This window comes from Oncorhynchus clarkii, chromosome 12 (assembly GCF_045791955.1).
Source record: "Oncorhynchus clarkii lewisi isolate Uvic-CL-2024 chromosome 12, UVic_Ocla_1.0, whole genome shotgun sequence".
NCBI lineage: Eukaryota > Metazoa > Chordata > Actinopteri > Salmoniformes > Salmonidae > Oncorhynchus > Oncorhynchus clarkii.
Window position 1 is genome coordinate 90,141,217 of NC_092158.1, and position 21,982 is coordinate 90,163,198.

Consider the following 21,982-nt stretch of genomic DNA (forward strand, 5'->3'; position numbering starts at 1 on the left):
TGATGGGGAACAATGAGCAGATAAGAGGCAATCAAATTTTGATTAAGACGATGAGCAACATAGTAGTAGTCAACGTAAACATGGGCGTAGTCACATAACTATTTGTTTAGCACTTCTAAAATGAACAGGAACAGAATTCAGAACATGCGCCGTTCTTACAGTATCATCCCTGTACACCAAGTCAGAATCATAGGATAAATAAAGGGGGCATATAAGCAGACAATGAAAGCTTTTACAATATTTGATGATATTTCTCTGAAAACTGGCTATAGGCTACATGTCAGAACAGTAGGCTAAGTTATGAGGGGGTAAGGGATCAAATTATTAGGGTAAAGCACATGGGCTACTAACAGCTTACTACACAACATACATTTAGTATTACTTTCTTAGCTACAGTATACATATCTCCCTGGCATATTGTTGCTGAGCATATTATATTATCATTTATGCAGCAGCATACAATACATTTTTGGACTCACTTTGTGCTATGCTCACTTGAACAGGAAGGTGGCATGGGCAAATTGTGTCATCAAAGTCTGTCTTCCTCTGGATTTATGATACTTTCAAGTCAACTGAAAACTGGGGAAAAAACAAGGTTGTATCTTGACGTCAGTGATCTTCAGATCGGAACTCTAGAAAAAGAGGCCAGAGTTTCTGACTTGGAATTCCGAGGTGGATGACCATTCAACACGTATTTTCCCGGTCTGAGCTTGCGTTTTTCTGAGTTCCCAGTTGTCTTGAACTCATTGAAGTCTGACATTTCCCAGTTCAGTTTCCAGTTGTTTTAAACGCGGCAGAAGTCCTGCTGGATTGACAGCATGGCCAATATATTCAACAGTTTCTGGCCCACAATGTTGTATGTGTATGTTTATCCTTTTAAGCTTGGAAAAGAGACCAGACTTGGACCACACACCCTCTCCACTGAATAGTTGGCTAGTGATTGCTTTGCAACGCTTGCAGTTATACACTGATTCCTTTCAAACCACTCATTGTTGAATTTGCGATTTCCAACTTGTTGTGTAATGTTTATGTCCAATGGCTGATGAGCACCGATACGTATTATCTATAATTTTTCTTCACTCTGCGGTCCGACTCATCCCAAACCATCTCAATTTGGTTGAGGTCTGGGGATTGTGGAGGCCAGGTCATCTGATGCAGCACTCCATCACTCTCCTTCTTGGTAAAATAGCCCTTACACAGCCTGGAGGTTTGTTGGGTCATTGTCCTGTTGAAAAACAAATGATAGTCCCACTAAGCCCTAACCAGATGGGATAGCATACCGCTGCAGAATGCGGTGGTAGCCATGCTGGTTAAGTGTGCCTTGAATTCTAAATAAATAAATAAGTGTCACTAGCAAAGCACCCCCACACCATAACACCTCCTCCATGCGTCACGGTGGGAAATACACATGCGGAGATGTTTTAATCAATTACTTTGTAATGTGATTATATTTACTATAGTTTCATCTAAAAAGGATAACTTCAATGTTTTACAATTTAAATGTTTCTGAAAAATCACTGAGGAGGGTCCTCCCCTTCCTCCGGAGGAGCCTCCACTGATACACACCCCCAACAGACACCAGTTAGTCACCCAGATAATCCCCTCCTTACTAATACCTAACAAGCTCAAAAACTAACAAATCACAAAGCCAGATAACAGCTGGCTAATTACATTGATATGCTTTGGAATGTCTAGCCAGCGTATCAGGAAAGATAGCAAGATTTTGGTTTAGATATACAAATGTAGTTTACTAGCTAGCTAGTTTGTTAGCGACCTTACATCCGATTTGTCCTCTTTTCTGCTGCTCTGATGTTGGCTGACTGGATGCCTTCATCTTTGAAATGAAGAGGAAAAAAAAGAGGGAAAACATTATTTGATAGAAGAGCATCACTTCTCAATGTTGGACGACATGGCAACCCAATGAGTTGAGACTTCAGGTCCGTTTTCAAAATCCTCTGGTTCAAAGTTGTGGCTACAAACAAACATTTAGATATTTCTCACATCAACTGGATAAACCTTCACAGGGCGGTTCTCCAAGTCCTGAAATCGCTATGAATTCTGGATATTGTGATTTGCTTACAACCAGAAAATGTAGCAAGCCCGTTTCTACAAGTGAGATACAGAAACACATACACTGAGAAGACAAAACATTAGGAACACCTGCTCTTTCCATTACATAGACTGAACAGGTGAATCCAAGTGAAAGATGTGATCACTTATTGATGTCACTTGTTAAAGCCACTTCAAATCAATGTAGATGAAGGGGAGGAGACAGGTTAAAAAGGGATTTTTAAGCCTCGGGACAATTGAGACATGTATTGTGTATGTGTGCCATTGATGTTGAATGTGCAAGAAAAACATATTGAAGTGCCTTTGAACAGAGTATGGTAGTAGGTGCCAGGAGCACCGGTTTGTCTCAAGAACTGCAACCTAAAGGACATCCAGCAAACTTGACACAACTGTGGGAAGCATTGAGTCAACATGGGTCAGCATCCCTGTGGAACACTTTTGACACCTTGTGGAGTCCATTCAAAAAATACATTGAGGGTTTTCTAAGGGTAAAGGGGGGTGGGGGCAACTCAACATTAGGAAAGTGTTCTCAATATTTTGTGCACTCAGTGTATACAGGTAAGTCTGTATTCTAAAGGTCGAAGATCAAAGTTCTGTTGATCTGAATGGACAGCTGTGAATCTAAGCTTTCCAATATGATTAAAGGGTAAACATGAGTAATAACCTGTATGCTGACATTGTCATAGGGTAAAACCCAGATTGGGAAAACTGAATGGGATGGAGGGATGAATAGAAAGAGTGATAACACACAGAAAGCTACCATTGATGCAATGATAGAACACATTTTACTCCAGGGACATAGACCTTAAAACAAATCTATGAGACATTTTCACCCCAATTGAGACAACCGATCACCCTGGCTCATTGACTATAAGGCCTACAGATAAATTCTGTTTATTTTTTATCATTATGTATGTATATATATATATATATATATATATAAAATTGTACAGGCGTGTATATTTCAATAATTACGTTATTTTACTTTTAGAAGTGTGTGTATTGTTAGATATTACTGCACTGTTCAAGCTAGGAACACAAGCATTTCCACACCGGCAATAACATCTGCTAAATATATGCATGTGACCAATACGATTTGAAGATTAGAGTGTATGTTTGTGTGTGTCACGCCCTGACTTTAGATATCCCTGTTTTTCTATATATTTTGGTTAGGTCAGGGTGTGTCTAGAATGGGTACTCTAGTTTTGTTCTTCTAGGGTTTTTGTATGTCTATGTTGGCCTGATATGGTTCCCAATCAGAGACAGCTGTTTATCGTGGTCTCTGATTGGGGATCATATTTAGGTCGCCATTTCCCTTTTGTGTTTGTGGGATCTTGTCTACATTGAGTTGCCTGAGTGCACACCAGTAGCTTCACATTTCATTTATGCTTTATTGAGTTTCTCTTTATTAAAAATATGTGGAACTCTTCACGCCTGGTCTACTCATTACGACGAACGTGACAGTGTGAGTACAGGTGAATAGGTTTGTAATTGGTGGAGGGTGGTATGTGCATTAACATTAGTGTAGTAACACAAACATTAGTTTAGGTGTTATATGATCAGGTTGAAGTCATTATGTTATTCATTTAAAAATGTGTTACTCACCTGATAACGTAACTTATTACATTAAGTGGAAAAAGTCTATATACTATATATATACTATAACAAATTATCATATTAACCAGGAAGATATTACATTTACTGGTTTTATTACATTAAATCTAAAAGTTATTACATGAACTATTGTTACAAGACAGCATACATAGTTCTTTCCTTGACCTCATGAATATTATTCAATGCCTCATTGATTAGTTTTAGGATCCTTTTAATGAATGTAGATATACATTTAAAAAATGAAAGTGATAAGTTCTTGTTTAGAAGATAATTTATTTAAAAATGAATATACACCTATTGTTGAAACATTATTCTACATGAAGACATTATAATAGTATCATGTGTATGAAAGATACAATTATCAACACCCCCCCCCCCCCCCCACCCCCACACAGGTTCACTATAACATTTTATATGATAACATTTATCCATTTAGATCCCAATGTGTGATATTACATAGACACAGTGGAGACCTGATCCTAGATCAGAGCTGCATATTATGCTGCACAGAGGTTACCATGGTGATCAGACTAAGTCAACTGTTTAAGAATGGGAGATGGATATGACTGTTCACTAGATGTTTTCTATTGATCCTTTATTTATGGGTCTGAAACCGGTGCTGGAAGGGAGGGAGATGAAATACGGCATGTTTTTGTTTTCTGGTGGGTTTTTCTCTCTCATTGGCCCTAAATAAACAAAGCTCTTCCCACCTGGACAGACATAAGGTTCCTTCTCCAGTGTGTCTTCACTGGTGTAAATAAAGGGTCCATAACTGACTGAAACTCTTCCCACACTGATCACAGATATAAGGCTTCTTTCTCTCCAGTGTGTGTTAGCTTGTGTTTAGTCAGGGAGAAAGTTTGAGAAAAGCTCTTTCCACACTGATCACAGCTATAAGGTTTCTCTCCAGTGTGTGTTCGCTGGTGTCTAGTCAGGGTGGAAGCTCGAGCAAAGCCTTTTCCACATAGACAGACGTAAGGTCTCTCTCCAGTGTGTGTTAGTTTGTGTGTAGTCAGCTCTCCTGACTGATTGAATCTCTTCCCACATTGATCACAGCTATAAGGCCTCTGTCCAGTGTGTGTTCGCTGGTGTGTAGTCAGCTCTCCTGACTGATTGAATCTCTTCCCACATTGATCACAGCTATAAGGCCTCTCTCCAGTGTGTGTTCGCTGGTGTGTAGTCAGGTGGCCTGACTGATTGAAGCTCTTCCTACACTGTTCACAGCTGTAAGGTTTCTCTCCAGTGTGTAAACGCTTGTGTATGGTCAGGCCTCCTGAATTAGCAAAGCTTTTCCCACAATCAAGGCAGGGGTAAGGCCTCTCCCCTGTATGAATTTTCAGATGATATTTTAAGGCATTAGATGCAGTAAAACCCCTCCCACACTGAGAGCAGCAGTACGGTTTCTCTCCAGTGTGAATCTGCTGGTGAATTAAGGACCTCAGTCTAGTAAAATTATTCCCAAAGTCAGAGTAACAGTGGTGAGGTTTCTTCACTGTATTTCTCTGCTGGTGTTTCTTGAGGTGATCTGATCTGAAGAGACTCTTCTCTGCCTCTTCAGCAACATGATGTTGTTGAGGCTCCCCAGATGATAGGTACCTTCCACTGAAAGAGCGATGGTTATGGGAGTCCCCTTTGAAACAAAATACATTGAGTAACTAGGTTTTGGAAATATGGGTCCATAAACATATAATATAGCAACATACACTCAGCGGACAGTTTATTCGGTCCACCCCCCCTTTCACAAAAATTGATCGCTCCTACATACAGTGGGTCATGTGGCGGTGAGTCCATTGACCCATCCAGCCTGGTGTCAACGGTACAGGCGGTGATCTGGTGAGGAGAATGTTTTCCAGGCACACTTTAGGTCCCTTGATACCAATTGAGCATTGATTGAACGCTACAACGTATCTGAACATTGTTGCTGAGCAAACCCAATAGAGTATCTTTGGGACGAGATGGAACGGGCTGTTGGCAGCATGAATGTGTAGCCGTCCAATCTGCAGCAACTGCGTAATGCCATCGCGTTAGAATGGACCAACATCCCTGGGGTACGTTTGACACCTTGTAGAATCAATGCACCAAAGAATTCAGGCTGTTCTGGAGGCAAAGGAGGGTCCGACCCAGTACTAGATGGGTGACCTAATAAACTAGTAACTGAGTGTATATTTTTTTATCAAATCAACAGAAGTTGCAGAATCAGATTGTAGTCTAATCCACACACCCCATTGTTCTTACTTGATGAAATCAAATCTCCATCCTCGTGTCCTTCTCTCACAGCTCCACTCTGCCCTGCTGTTTTCCTGCAGTCGACCAGCCGCACCGACACCCTCTTCAGACCCAGCAGTAAAGCGCTACCGGAAGAGTTGCAACCCGGGGACTCTGGCAGGGTGGAGGGGGACGGGCTAGCTCTGTCCTGGTGAACACAGGAAGTATTGTACATAGAATATCATTAGACCAAACGTTCGATTACTTTAGTCTAAATCTCTGATTGACAGGAGGTATTATAAGGATGCACCATTCTCCTGAAGTGTGTCATCGTTCACTACTTTACACATATGTACAGTTTCTCAATCACGTCTGCCAATTTTTCAAATGGAAGTGGTATATATTTTTGTAATATCCCGTCTGATGTTCAGAACCTTTGATTCAACATTCAGTGGAGTTGAACACATCTTTCACCCTGAGTTAATGATGGTTAACACAGAATTTAAGTGTCACGTAATTGGTCAGTCACTCGATTAAGTTCTGGGTTCATACATATTGGGAGAGATTAGGAGATGCTAGAACGAGGAGCAGAACCGGAATGAAGAGCTCCCCAGTCTCTCTCGAAATGTGAAAGATGGTAACACCTGCTAAATCATGTTGTTCAAATAACCAGTGATGAAAAACCTAAACACCAGAACTACTGCTGCTAGTTATCCCACTTGGAGCATGCTGAGAAAATGTTAGTCTCATAGTTTCAGTATTCTTATACAGTACATACATAGACAAAACCATCAGATATAGGGTATTGTAACATGTAGTAGAAACCTACAGTAAAAAGGTAGTGTAACCTGGTGCAATTTCTGCCCCATGCAACATTGCTCAAGATCCACTTTATGTGACTTGTTACTGTAACAGCATCCTCATCTAAAAATCAACAGCTTACAGTGTATCAACAACATTCAGATAATGAATGGAATAAACTAATTTATTTTAGTACAAAAAAAAAACAACGTAAACTACACACTATATAATTCTGGTTTCGTAGTTCAGTTTTTAGCAGTTTAAAAACAAATGACAGGAAAATATTTTTAAGCTTGAAACAGATTTTTGTGCTTAGAGTTGTGAAAATTGTACCAAAGAGAAACAATTAGATTGGAGTCATGGCTAGTGGGTGTATCCACGATATGTTTTATACCAGTCATTTAATTTCCAATCAGTGAAGGGAAGTGAATAAGTGCACAGTAACGGAGGAAGGAAAGATAACTAGGAATTCCTTAACATATTATGTAGGCAGAAGGAGATCTAGCGTGAGGGCCATGGGTTTGATGTTAGCCTACCATTATTTAGCCCTATAAAACATTAACGCTATACAATATGGTCAATTTATATGATTAAATTAAATCCTGAAATTGGTCTAGGCGGTTGTTGCTTATTTTATAAAGCAATGTACCCTACAGATGTCTGTGACTATACCTCCTTGAGGGGACCCTTGGGACTGGTAGCTACACAACTGGTGGGAGAAGGACCAGGTTCTTCAAAATTATTCATTTATTGAGTAAGTTATTTATTAAGTTAATAGTTTAAATTAAGTTAACACACAGCCGGGACTTGAGATAGGCCTATACAATAAGAATCCAACAATGATGCATGTTGTCTACATTTTAAAAAGTCTAATACATCTGTAGGCGGGAATTAAGAAACATTAGGAAACGGAAAACATTCCAAAGAACAGAATAGCATATTCTGAGTTTAAACGTAGATTCAGCGATATTATGTAGGCTATATGCACAAAGTAAACAGCTACATTTCCGAAATCACGAGGCTAAACTAGCTAGCTTGCTTTCTTTCAGCTGACTGTTGTAAACAAGCTAGCTACAGAGGCTAGCTGCTGGACTTTGGACAAACAAACTAAGTTTATATAGCAGCTGTACAGTTTCCAAGTTGCTGACCCGTTCAGATAGAACTCTGAGATTTGCCTGAAAAGAAATGAGCCATATCAGAAAAGCTACAAAAAGGTCGCACATCGTTGGTTCTTAGTGGACTGAAATGTGCACGTAACATGTAATAAAACCGGTTGCAGTTACAAAGTTAAATGTTTAAGTCCTATGGTCACTTTATGGAAGCTATGGTGCTGTTTTAATCCTATGAAAGAATTTCAGCTAAATAGGCACAGGAAATACTGAAAACCCACGACTATAATATAATGGAATATAACACAACATATAAAATAATAATTGCCCCAATGAAATGTTTTACCAGTGCATAGCGCGATGCGCATCTCAGTTACTTCTCAGGAAGATTAATAATTTCGAAAATTGGTTATTAACTAGCTGGCCTGGCGCATCCTTGACTATGAATGGAAATTAGGCTAGGCGAGCAAGTATTCTAGCCAGGTAGCCTAGGACAACAAAACATACAAGATCCTTGACTATGAATGGAAATTAGGCTAGGCGAGCAAGTATTCTAGCCAGGTAACCTAGGACAACAAAAAATACAAGATCCTTGACTATGCATGGAAATTAGGCTAGGCGAGCAAACATTCTAGCCAGGTAACCTAGGACAACAAAAAATACAAGATCCTTGACTATGAATGGAAATTAGGCTAGGCGAGCAAACATTCTAGCCAGGTAACCTAGGACAACAAAAAATACAAGATCCTTGACTATGAATGGAAATTAGGCTAGGCGAGCAAACATTCTAGCCAGGTAACCTAGGACAACAAAAAATACAAGCGTGACAGAGTCATAGACCGTTCAGCGAACATGAAAGAGGAGGATGGCATTAGCGTTTCTCTACAAATTGGGTGCGTGAACATGTTTTTTTCTACTTGCACTCACACACAGATATCAGTACCATGGATAGACATATTTAGCTTAGGTTGATCGGACTAAATCGCTGTTGGTATCTTTTAGTTGTCAATTTAGTAGACTAGGTATTGGTGATTAGATGATGTTGAAGTTGAAATGGTGCTTAAATAGTGGAGGCAGCCTCTGTTTTCTTTGCGACTTGAGGTAACTCTAAATCAATATTTGTTTACAAGTCCGATTTTTATTTTATTTAAATAGGCAAGTAAATTACAAGCAAAATATTTTGTGCTCTCCGTCTCTGCCTTCTTGTATCGGCTGTGTCCAGGCATATGAACTAACAGCATCAAACAACACAATCACAACACGTAGGTTGTAATGGCATAGGTTTCTGGATTGGCTTCCATGTAAAAACATTCTGGCTTATTTCTCCATGGTTCTGACTTTACCTGCTCGTTGCGCATTGCCTTGTATCAATCTGTGTGCTTTAGGCTAGTAGGCTACTTCGCTGAAGGACAAAATATCCCAAGTGTTTATTACCATCATTGTTTTTGTCCAGCTGTTCAAATGGAATGAATGATATGGAAGATCGAAGATAAACTAGGCCAATACATTTTATACTGTTAATAAAAGTAAACCAAACGTACCCGATCCATCGTCGAAGCTATTCTTTCTTCAACGTTTCTTCAAATAAAATAAAAAATGACAGTAAATATGTACCGTACAATAGTTATTCTTTGTCATAGCATGCATATAAAGAACAGCTAGACCAGAGCAATCAAACGTAATTTTAAATATCACAACTCGACTTAAATTGTGACAAATAAATGTCTGATGTAGGCTAATCTTACATCAGGAAGATCCTGGATAATATTTTACATTATCTATTAGAGTCAATAACACGTTCAACACCCTATCCACCAATAATCCTGTTGTCTGTTCGTCTAACTCTACCCGAGAGTCTGTTGGAACAACGTCCCCTTCGAAAGTCCAGATAGTTAATTGTCTGAGGCACAGTAAGTGTAGCCTAAAAAATACCAGACAAATTACAAGCTATACATACAAGCTAGCCTTGTAAATACAAGACGGATTACCGCTGCGCTATCCGTGCAACGAACCAGTAAAACCCGATGTATGTTCAATCCGACGTCTGCAGCGGCCATGCAGCATTTACAGCAATGCAACCTCCGCAGTAGTCGGTGCATTCATACTTCTTCCGCTTCACGCAGCAGACTCAAAGCTGTGGTGAAGGAAGTGGTATTCTTCTTCTTTGGCATTATGGCGGTCCGCATACAATTGTAATAGATGCATGCAGCTAAGTACTGTATTGGCTGTGTATCAGCCTACTACTCTGTCGTCTGAATTCATTACGCTTTGGGAAAAAACTACTAACTAGTGCTGCACAGGGGTGGAAAAAATACCTAATCGTCATACTTGAGTAAAAGATATCTTAATAGAAAATGACTAAAGTAAACGTTGGAAGTCACCCAGTAAAATACTATTCAAGTACTTTACACCACTGACCCTACACCCATTAAAACCTCATTATCCCACTACTTTGGCCCTCTGATCTTACACCAGACCAACAGCCTGGGAGGACTGGATATTATCGTTCAAAACACCTTGTAACTCTTCTGCAGTAAAATCTCATACTCCCAAGTAGTTCTCTGCAGCTGCCACCACATCTATGCACTTCGATTTATGTTCTATTGCTGCGTTACTGTTGACAACCATGGCCATGAACGCAAAAAAAACATTTAAAAAAAACTTGACGCATGTTATTCTTATCGCTCTCTATTGACATCGGCCTAATTACAGGGATCCTCTCAGGATCCCTCACCCTGGACCCATCTTCCTCTAGTACTCTCTTCACTGCCTCAGCATACAACACCTTCTGCACTACTGTGATCCTGGTAACCTCAACCTGTCTTCCTCTCACTGGACACATCTGATCTCCAGCACCATGTGTACCCCTACAGTTTATACACACAACTTTTTACATCAATACTACACATTCCTTTCTCTCAGGTCCTCCTGCACACTTCTCACATCTAGGAATCTCCCTGATACACACTGCTGGAAGGAAGTAGTCAAGGAAGGGAGTTTGTGTTTATACAGGAAGTACCGCCTCCCACCAACCAATCATGTCAATGTGGAGATACAGTGGCAAGAGAAAGTATGTGAACCCGTTGGAATTACCTGTATTTCTGCATAAATTGGTCATACAATTTGATCTTCATCTAAGTCAACAATAGACAGTCTGCTTAAACTAATAACACACAAACAATTATACATTTTCATGTCTTTATTGAACACACAGTGTGAACATTCACAAGGTGGGAAAAGTATGTGAAACCTTGGATTTAATAACTGGTTGACCCTCCTTTGGCAGCAATAACCTCAACCAAATGTTTTCTGTAGTTGTGGGTCAGACCCGCACAACGGTCAGGAGGAATTGTAGACCATTCCTCTTTACAAAACTGTTTCAGTTCAGCAATATTCTTGGGATGTCTGGTGTGAACCGCTCTCGAGGTCATGCAACAGCATCTCAATCAGAGGTCAGAACTCCGACTGAGCCACTCCAGAAGGCGTATTTTCTTCTGTTGAAGCTATTCTGTTGATTTACTTCTGTGTTCTGGGTCATTGTCCTATTGCATCACCCAACATTACATTCTCTTGCAAAATGTTTTGACAAAATTAATTCCCAAGTTCTGTCGATGATAGCAAGCCTTCCAGGCCCTGAGGCAGCAAAGCAGCCCCAAATCATGATGCTCCCTCCAAATCAAATCAAAGTTTGTCACGTGCACCGAATACAACAGGTGTAGACCTTTCAGTGAAATGCTTACTTACAGGCTCTAAACAACAGTGCAATTTCAAAAAGAAATAAATATATATAATTATAAAAAGGGATTAGGTGAAAAATAGGTAATGAAATAAAAACAGTACAAAGACAGCGAGGCCATATACAGAAGCGAGGTTATATACAGTAGCGAGGTTATATACAGTAGTGAGGCTATATACAGTAGCGAGGCCATATACAGTAGCGAGGCCATATACAGTAGCGAGGCCATATACAGTAGCGAGGCCATATACAGTAGCGAGGCCATATACAGTAGCGAGGCTATATACAGTAGCGAGGCCATATACAGTAGCGAGGCCATATACAGTAGCGAGGCTATATACAGTAGCGAGGCCATATACAGTAGCGAGGCTATATACAGTAGCGAGGCTATATACAGTAGCGAGGCCATATACAGTAGCGAGGCCATATACAGTAGCGAGGCCATATACAGTAGCGAGGCCATATACAGTAGCGAGGCCATATACAGTAGCGAGGCCATATACAGTAGAGGCCATATACAGTAGCGAGGCCATATACAGTAGCGAGGCCATATACAGTAGTGAGGCTATATACAGGCACCGGTTAGTCGGGCTAATTGAGGTAGTATGTACATGTAGATATGGTTAAAAGTGACTATGCAGATATGATAAAACAGAGAGTAGCAGTTAAAGTTAGGATGAGGTTTTGATGTTGGTGTGCTGTCCCTTTTTTTCTCTACATAATGTTGTGTGTTCCTTCCAAACAACCCAACTTTAGTTTAATCTGTCCAGAGAATATTTTGCCAGTAGCGCTGTGGAACATCCAGGTGCACTTTTGCGAACTTTAGACGTGCAGCAATGGTTTATTTGGACAGCAGAGGCTTCTTCCATGGTGACCTCCCACGAATGCCTTTCTTGTTTAGTGTTTTACATATTATTGACTCGTCAGAGACGTTAGCATGCTCCAGAGTTTTCTGTAAGTCTTTAGCTGACACTCTAGGATTCCTCTTAACCTCATTGAACATTCTGCGCTGCGCTCTTGCAGTCATCTTTGCAGGACGGCCACTCCAAGGGAGAGTGGAAACAGTGCTGAACTTTCTCCATTTATAGACAATTTGTCTATACTGGTTGACCATATGACTGATGCATATCAAGGCTTTTAAAGATACTTTTGTAACCCTTTCCAGCTTTATGCAAGTCAACAATTCTTAATCTTGGGTCTTCTGAGATCTTTTGTTCGAGGCATGGTTCACATCAGGCAATGCTTCTTGTGAATAGCAAACTCACATTTGTTTTATATTTTTTTTTATAGGGCAGCTCTCTCTCTTGGATTTATGTAACAAAAACGCTTTCTAAATTCACAAAAAGTTACATTAGCTGATGAAGACTCAAAACAAAAACAGAAACAGCGCCGAAACCTGTTTCCCACAGACCTTATTTTTGGCATTTAGCCAAAAACGCCATACAATTTCCCCATGGCTTTGTTCAAAGAACCATGGCAAAATTAGTGCCTATAAAAAGATGCCATCACTATTTCTCTCTATAGAGCCCGACCGTGGACGTGTCATAATACCCATTAAACCTAGTGGTCAAGCAGGGAAAAGGTTCCAATAGTTTTTCCACCATTACATTTTTCCCATAGGAGATTTTAGAAACACTTAAAATAAGGGCTGTGTTTCGTGTAGGCAGGACATGTAAATCGCTCTCAGACAAGGTGACTTTTAATCAATATAATATATAACATTTATCGCTTTAGGCCACAATGTGTGCATGGACACAGGGGAAACCTGCTCCTAGATCAGAGCTGCATATTTTAGATGCAGTAAAGGAGTCAATGGAATGAAGACCGTTCAACAAATCTGATCTAACAAAGTGGATATTCGTCAAATCGTCATGCTATACAGCATCTGGAAAGTATTCAGACTAGGGCTATCCCGACAAAAAAAATTCTGTAGACCAAAATTAATTTGTTCTTTTAACCAATCCATTTGATCTAAATGTTTCAGTGTATGTTTTTATTTATAGACATTTATAAACACAATGTGTTTTAATAAAATCAACTATATGCACTGAGCTTACGGTTTGATGAAATAAGGCAAATGCCTCAAGAGGGCACCAGAGATCTAGATAACCAGAAGAAGGAAAAACGTAACCTGACCCAACCATTCTTCTCCCGCTCCAGCTGGCTTTCTCCGATTCTGCCATTACTCTCCTGAAGTTACTAGTAATAGGCTACAAGAAGAGTTCGCAACCTTTCATGTGGAATGACAATTTCTTACCATTTCTACTGATCTGTGTGCCAGTTATGGTTTTCATATGCACATTTTTGTGAAACAGTTTCATTTAAATTTATAATAACGTCTACATATCTCAAAATCATTGTCAAATGGTTAATCCAATTTCTAGCCAAATCTAAAATGGTACAAACCTAAAAAAGTAACTTCCATTGCCAACATAAAGCCAACGAATAAAAACCTTTCAACCTGCAGGTAGAAAACATCCTGATAAAATTAAATATCCTATCAATCACATTGACTACATACAAATGGCCTGTCTGCAACAAACTTGAAACATTGTATCAACTATTAAGGGTGCGTGCGGCCTGAAAATAGTGCTAGCGAACTTGCAACATTTTATAAAATATTCTGGACCCTCAGTTTCCTGTGCCAATGAGCTCTGGACAGACACAGCTGTAGGCCATTTGCACAAGGGATAAGAAACTTGAGCAGGAGCTCAATGGAGTACCAGCACCTCAACTGCTAAAGCTCCTGTTTGTCTTGTAGAATATTAGCTCAAAAGTATTGTGGTGTTTCTGCACCAAAATATAAACAGTACCAGCACCCAAAATGAGTACCGGAACCTGTTTCAGTCCAAGTCAAGCACTGATAAGTGATCAGCCTATTTTTGACGTTTCCACTGGATCAGAGCATGACATTTTTCCCTTTCACACTATGTGGTTATTGAAAAAGGGAGAACGCTGGAAAGATTTTAAATACAAAATGCGTAACTATTGTAATTCTCAAACAGACTTTGTTTGCTTGCCGGTTGAGGTGAAGAAAACATTACTTTGAGAAGATCAACAGTGATGGTGTGTTAAGCCAATCAGAAATATTATCTCCAAAATGGGCACATTTATATACACACATACATTTGCCCGCAGGCCAGGTAGCCTATAGGCCTACTTCTATGCATGCGGGTCCTTACTCAACATTGACAGGACAAACAAACAAAGGACTGACTAAAATGACAAAACTCATAAATGGAATGAAATCAACCAAAACTCGTTTCTCACAAGTGCAGCATAGGTTGTGCGGTCTGCAAACAACGTGTCGACTCCGACAATAATACCGGGAAGACTGTAATAATTATATTGAATGCAATTAACAGAAATTACTGTAACCAAAGTAACAAACATTGTAGATTAGGAATTAACGTTTGAATGCACTACTGGTGATTTGTAATGGGGAAGTGATATCAAACGCAAACAATTCACACAATGAAGTTATGAAACAATGAATGTGCACAAATTGGCAGGAGAGAGAGAAGCACATTGTGCGTCTGGGCGCTCTATGGTCAATCCGACATCTGCATTGGCCATGCAGCATTTATGGTGATACGACCTCAGTAGAAGTCAGGGAATTCATACTTCTTGCGCTTTGCAAAGCAGTGCAGAGGTATTTGTTTTTTCTACAGGTTGTGTACCCCCCCACACACATTTCACATTACAGCCTTATTCTGAAATGGAATAGTCTTGGTGGTTCCAAACATCTTCCATTTCAGAATGATGGAGGCCACTGTGTCCTTGGGGACCTTCAATGCTGCAGAAATGTTTTGGTTCCTTCCCCAGATCTGTGCCTTGACACAATCCTGCCTCGGAGCTCTACGGACAATTCCTTCAACCTCATGGCTTGGTTTTTGCTCTGTCATGAACGGCCAACTGTGGGACCTTATATAGATCGTTGTGTGCACTTCCTAATCATGTCCAATCAACTGAATTTACCACAGGTAGACTCCAAACCAGTTGTAGAAACATCTCAATGGAAACAGGATGCACCAGAGCTCAATTTTGAGTCTCATAGAAAGGGGTCTGAATACTTATGTAAATAAGGTATGCATCTTTTTTTCTTCTTTAAAAAAAATACATTTGCTAAAATTCCTAAACTTTCCCCTTTGTCATTATTGGGTAGTGTGTGTAGATTGAGGGGACTTAAGTCTGATTTGGATATATTTGGCTGTTTTCGCAGGTAACATTTAAAAGTTGAGAAGTGACTTCTAAATACCAACTCCAGTTAGTATAAGCTGGTTAGCATAGCTAGCATACAGACATCGGTGGTGGTAGTCAGTTATTTTTAACTAATGCAGTTGATTGGGGAAACTAACATTTATTGTTAGGGTTGACATCCATACAAGCATTATACTCTGATTTGTACCTCAATATATTGTGACATACACATATAAACAATAGTCTAAACGTAGGATAATTATGCTGGGGGGCAATGAAGAGATTCAGGATTATTCCCCCATGGCCTTTTCTTTCCATGGCAATTCCATTGTTTTGCTCGAGTTCAATTGACTTCTTTACCTGCATCTATGTTCCAAACAGGTTACCGTGGTGATCAGACTAAGTCAACCGTTTAAGAATGGGAGATGGATATGACTGTTCACTAGATGTTTTCTACTGATCCATTATTTAGGGATCTGGAAGTTGAAAGACACGTTTGTGCTTTCTGGTGTTTTTTCATTGGCCCTAAATGAACAAATATCTTTCCACATACACAGATATAAGGGTTCTCTCCAGTGTGTGTTCGCTGGTGTCTAGTCAGGTTCCCTGACTGACTAAAACTCTTCCCACACTGATCACAGCTATAAAGCCTCTGTCCAGTGTGTATTCGCTGGTGTCTAATCAGGTTCCCTGACTGACTAAAACTCTTCCCACACTGATCACAACTATAAGGCCGCTTTCCAGTGTGTGTTCGCTGGTGTGTAATCAGATCTCTTGACTGACTAAAACTCTTACCACACTGATCACAGCTGTGAGGTGTCTCTCCAGTGTGTGTTCGCTGGTGTGTAGACAGGTTGGAAGCTCGAGCAAAGCTCTTCCCACACTGATCACAGCTATAAGGCTTCTCTCCAGTGTGTGCTCGCTGGTGTCTAGTCAGGGACGAAGCGAGAGCAAAGCTCTTTCCACATTGATCACATTTATAAGGCTTCTCTCCAGTGTGTGTTCGCTGATGTGTAGTCAGGTCTCCTGACTGAGTGAAGCTCTTCCCACACTGATAACAGACATAAGGTTTCTCTCCAGTGTGTACGCGCCGGTGTATAGTTAGATTTTCTGAAAGAGAAAAGCACTTTCCACACTGATCACAGCTATAAGGCTTCTCTCCAGTGTGTACACGCTTGTGTATGTTTAGGGTTCCTGCATTAGCAAAGCTTTTCCCACAATCAAGGCAGGGGTAAGGCTTCTCCCCTGTATGTATTCTCAGATGAGATTTTAAGGTGTTAGAAGCAGCGAAACTCTTCCCACACTGTGAACATCTGTACGGATTCTCTCCTGTATGGATTCTATGGTGTAACTTAAGACCTCCTGGACAGGTGAAACTCTTCCCACACTGAGAGCAGCAGTACGGTTTCTCTCCGGTGTGAATCCGCTGGTGAATAATGAAGCCACTCCTTCTAGTGAAACTCTTCCCACAGTCAGAGCAGCAGTGGTGAGGTGGCTCTCTGGTGGCTCTCTGCTGGGGTTTCCTGAGTTGTTCTGACCTGTAGAGACTCTTTTTTGCCTCGTCAGCAACATGATGTTGAGGCTCCCCAGATGATAAGCCCCTCCCACTGAGAGAATGACGGTTAGGGGTGTCCCCTGTGAAGCAAAGACATTGAATAACTAGGTTTTGCAATGCATAAACAAATACGACCCTCAGTATAAACATAACTGCCAAAATAAAAGGAAACACTTGAGGAAATTAGGGTTCTGGCGGCTCTTATGGTGTTGGGTAAATTTTCCTGGCATGCTTTAGGTCCACTCAACCATTTAGAGGGCAAGGTAAACGCCAATAAATGCAGAGCCATTGAGCGTTCACCTTCAACCTATGGTTGATGACAATGCCCCCATCCACAGGGCATGAGTGTTCACTGAATGATTTAATGAGCATAAAAAAACAGTTATTACTTTAACTACTGTTCCCTGAAGGAGGGAAACAAGGTACAGCTATAGGGAGTTCACGTACTAGCGCCCTCTACTGAGGAACATTAGAATCACGCTTGACAAGGCCAATGAACACCGTGCCGCACCTTCTCATGTGATAAAACTAAGGTACGGAGTCATTCCTTCAATTCAGTACCGCTCCTAATCTGAACATGGCGGTGTGAGGACAAACAACTGTTGTACTTTGTTTGCCTCTTTCATTGAACATTAGTTCTAGTCGTAACTGTAGGTTCCCTTTTAGTCAGGAAACTCAGGGGATCTGAAATCACAACCCAACTCAACACCAAATGAAATGGCCCACGGCAGACCACCTAGGGTTCCAACCCAACAACAAACCTGTGGCATCTGGGTATATTGCAAAACTGTGCACTGCCTTTCAACGACCCTCTCCCGTCCCAGCCATAAGAACACTGTGGGCTACGCTGGGGCAATGACATCCAAGCGATAAAACCTCACAAAAGTGTGTGGTGATACACAACTGGCCGCAGTACAAATATCCATTGCCCATGAGTTGGAGGTGAACCAAACACATGGGTGGCAGGGTAGCCTAGTGGTTAGAGCGTTGGACTAGTAACCAAAAGGTTGCAAGTTCAAATCCCCGAGCTGACAAGGTTAAAATAGTTAAAATATGTCGTTCTGCCCCTGAACAGGCAGTTAACACACTGTTCCTAAGCCGTCATTGAAAATAAGAATTTGTTCTTAACTGACTTGCCTAGTTAAATAAAGGTAAAATAAAAAATGGCTGATTGGTTCTGAACTTGTAGACCTTAATGCCTGTTAAAGGGATGCAGGTCTAAAATGGGACAAAGTCCAGCCCCTCTTGGGAACCAGGAAATACTGGCCGTCCTGAGAGAAATGGCTTGAGATGGCACTTTACAGGCCTGAAAATGGGCGCTTAGGTACCCACCCAGATTGGGGTGGTACCCACCCAGATTGGGGTGGTACCCACTTGAGGGGTACTGCTTTCACAATGAAAATCTAGGGATGATTCTCTCTCATCGTGATAGGTGCGCGGGAGCTGCTGCTTTCCCCACTTCGCAAAGGAACCTTTACCTTCAGGAGTACAATGGAGCCTGTGCCAAGCAGACTGACGCTGTTCTTGAGGGAACAGGAGCAGACTTGGGTGTAGATCCGGCAGCCAGCTGATCCGGCTGTCTGCAAATCCTCTCAAAGACAGTCCTGCTTCAGAGCCGTGAAGCACCGTGTCCTGCATAGATGCCAAGGCCGAGCCGAACAACCCCGTAGGAGAAAGTGCCTCTGCCTGTCCAGCTGGTCTCTCTCCGGCACCTAAGACAAAGTCAACCAGCCCCCATGCTTCTCCCGAATGCTGAGACAGTGCAACGGAACATGCGCAACACGAAATCGGCCATAGTACTCTCATCTAGGAGCTCTGTTTTTGGGATCCTCGCAGCCAGGGCTGCCAATAGCTCAGTTTGGTAAATCTGCAGCATTGTGACCATGTTCAGGGACTGGGCCGCCACCCCCTGATCCTGGTACACCTTGTCAAGCTGCAACCCTGAAAAATAAGGATACTTATTTGGGAGGGATGTGTTGGAATTAGCCATCCCTTTGTTAGCCAATGAGGCTAGGTAGACAGCTAGCTTCCCATCCAATGGAGGCATTGTGACAAGCCCCGCCCCCTCCATACCCATGAAGTGTGAATACCCATGCAGCATAAGCTTGGCTGAATGCAGCCGAGTCTGAGGTGTATCCTACGAAGCAGGGATGAGGTTCTGGTGACGCTAAGCAATGCACTTCCACGCTGTCTCCGTACTGCTGTACTGTTTGTTGCTACCTGACAAACGTTTTCGCTTTTGGTTCTTAACCATTTAAATCAAAGTCTGTGTTTAACAAGTTTACCAAGGTCCAAGTTTTCTCCTCACACAACTTTTACCTGGACATAGATCTGCAGGACCTTGTCGTCCCCCCCCCGAAGAAAGTGAAGTAACGTTATGCCTTCTTATTGCAGTCGCTGTACTCTTAATATAAAGGATAACTGTTGCCTTATGGTGAGTGTAGCAGAGTTGCTCGGCTTCAGACGCAATTGTGCAAGTGTGGGAATTAATGATACAGTGTCTGTGCCACCAGTAAATACAGGTAGTAGTGTTAAACCCCCTTCACAGTCCCCGCAGCCGAACAATTTTGTCATGGCTTCTGGGGAAAAAAATATTTTGGCATGCTCAACCAGTGCCGCTCATTCAGCCGATAGAGACTTAACTGGTTTTCCCCACTAAGCAATGAGACGGAGTTAGAGCCTTCTCAGGTCTCTCCTCCACCCGTTACAGGGTCTAAGCCGCCGAAGCATCCCATCATTAGCTCTGACAAATTGAAAACCCTAGTCATCGATGACTCCATTACCCACAATATCAGACTTAAAAATAATTATCCAACGATCATACATTGTTCACCAGGGGGCAGGGCTACCGACGTAAAGGCTCATCTGAATATGGTGCTGGCTGAGGCTAAAACTGGCAAGTGTAGATGGTAAAGGCATCAACGATGTTGGGATGAACAGTCTGGTTACCAAGTGTAACATAACTTCAGCGTGTAACTTAGCTAAAAAGATGTGTTGGCATCAAGTAATTGTCTCTGGCCCCCTCCCAGAACCGGCCAGACACCACGTCGCCAACCAAACAGGAGCCCTGCACGATGCCAAAAGACATATCAGCTGGCTCTATATCACTACGCTGGGAGGATAGCGCCATCTGATCTCACCACGAGCCCAGGTCCACCCCTGCATCCCGCAACTCAGACTCCGCCAAGGTACAGGCGCCCAGGGGAGGAAAATCACACTCGTTACCACAAAGCCTTCTATGGAAGGCGACACGTTTCTCTAAAGTGCTTAAACGCAGCCGGCAACAGTGGTCCCATGAGCCAGATCAATCCAGGGCAGCCCGAGCTGCCATCCAGCAGAGACATACAAGACTAAACTTGTGAGTATTATTCAAAGACATGGTGAAACCGCATGATTGTGGGCAAGGTCGTGAACTCAAACCCGGCTTAACAACCTTCATAGACTCGTTTGTACTAGCCATCTTCCTTACAACCAGTTAGCCACGCTAAAAAGCCACAAGAATAACTAGCAAACATTTGTAAGAAATTTCACAAAACTAGTTACCAAACTTTAACGCACAACTTCCAGAAGGATAAGCATAGTTAGTGGGACAGTTCAGTTTTAATAAATCCTGAAATTGCATTCCAATCTTTGTTTAGAAGAAATGTGTGAGATCGTTCTGCTCAGCTCGAGATGAAGACAGGAAGAAATTGAAGGAATGACTCCGTGCCTTGGTAGGCGGGGACTCCACTGAAGCACAGGGTATATTGGCCTTGTCAGGCGTGACTAATGTTCTTCATTAGAGTGCACTAGCGCTCAAACTGTCCACAGCTGTATTGGGCCAAGTTTCCTGACTGAAAGGGAACAATGCAAATCATACGCCCTGGCCGTTTGTTACCAGATCTCAACCAAATGGAACACTTATGAGATTTCGGGGCGCGAACCTCAGACAGCGTTTTCCACCACCATCTATAAAAACACCAAATCCTTGACTTTCTCGTGGAAGAATGGTGTCGCATCCCTCCGATAGAGTTAGACACTTGTAGAAACTATGCCAAGTCACATTTAAGCTGTTCTGGTCTATTAAGGCACTATGTTGGTGTATCTTTTGGTAGTTACCTGTATATATATTGTTTATCAATCAATGAGCAGTTAGAGAAGCAGATTATAGTTTAATCAACACACATTGTTCTTACTTGATGAAATCAAATCTCCATCTTCTTCCTTCTCATCCTCCTCGTGTCCTTTTCTCACAGTTCCACTCTGCCCTGGTGTTTTCCTGCAGTCGACCAGCCTCACAAACACCCTCTTCAGACCCAGCAGTAAGGCGTTACCAGGAGAGTTGTGACCAGGGCACCCCGGCAGGGTGGAGGGGGACGGGCTAGCTCTGTCCTGGTGACCACCCAAAGTATTGTACATAGAATATCATTAGACCAAACATTTTATTACTTTAGTGTTTAGTCTAAATCTCTCTACAACACTGTTCCAAAAATGCAATTGAGAAAAACTGTAATGGCACTTACTAATGAAGTTTGTAGTATTGACTGTCCCCATAAGGCATTTTACCACTATAGCCGAGTTTACCATAGTCAAATCTAATTGTATTGGTCATACGCGCCGAATACAACAGGTGTAGAAGTCAGAAGTTTATATAAACGAGTTTTAATGACTCCAACCTAAGTGTTTCAACCACTCCACAAATGTCTTGTTAAC

At 41.6% G+C, this 21,982-nt stretch overlaps 1 protein-coding gene and 1 pseudogene across 1 annotated transcript; both read right to left on the bottom strand.

Moving 5' to 3' along the window:
* Positions 1-4,141: 4,141 nt before the first annotated feature.
* LOC139421619 (zinc finger protein 180-like) lies at positions 4,142-9,902 on the bottom strand (annotated as a pseudogene).
* A 6,275-nt stretch (positions 9,903-16,177) lies between these two features.
* LOC139422591 (zinc finger protein ZFP2-like) lies at positions 16,178-21,688 on the bottom strand. Its single transcript, XM_071173734.1, has 2 exons — positions 21,466-21,688; positions 16,178-17,370 (listed from the first exon to the last, which is right to left on the bottom strand). Exons 1-2 carry the CDS (start codon positions 21,686-21,688, stop codon positions 16,178-16,180), a joined length of 1,416 nt encoding a protein of 471 aa, XP_071029835.1.
* Between the last annotated feature and the right edge of the window lie 294 nt (positions 21,689-21,982).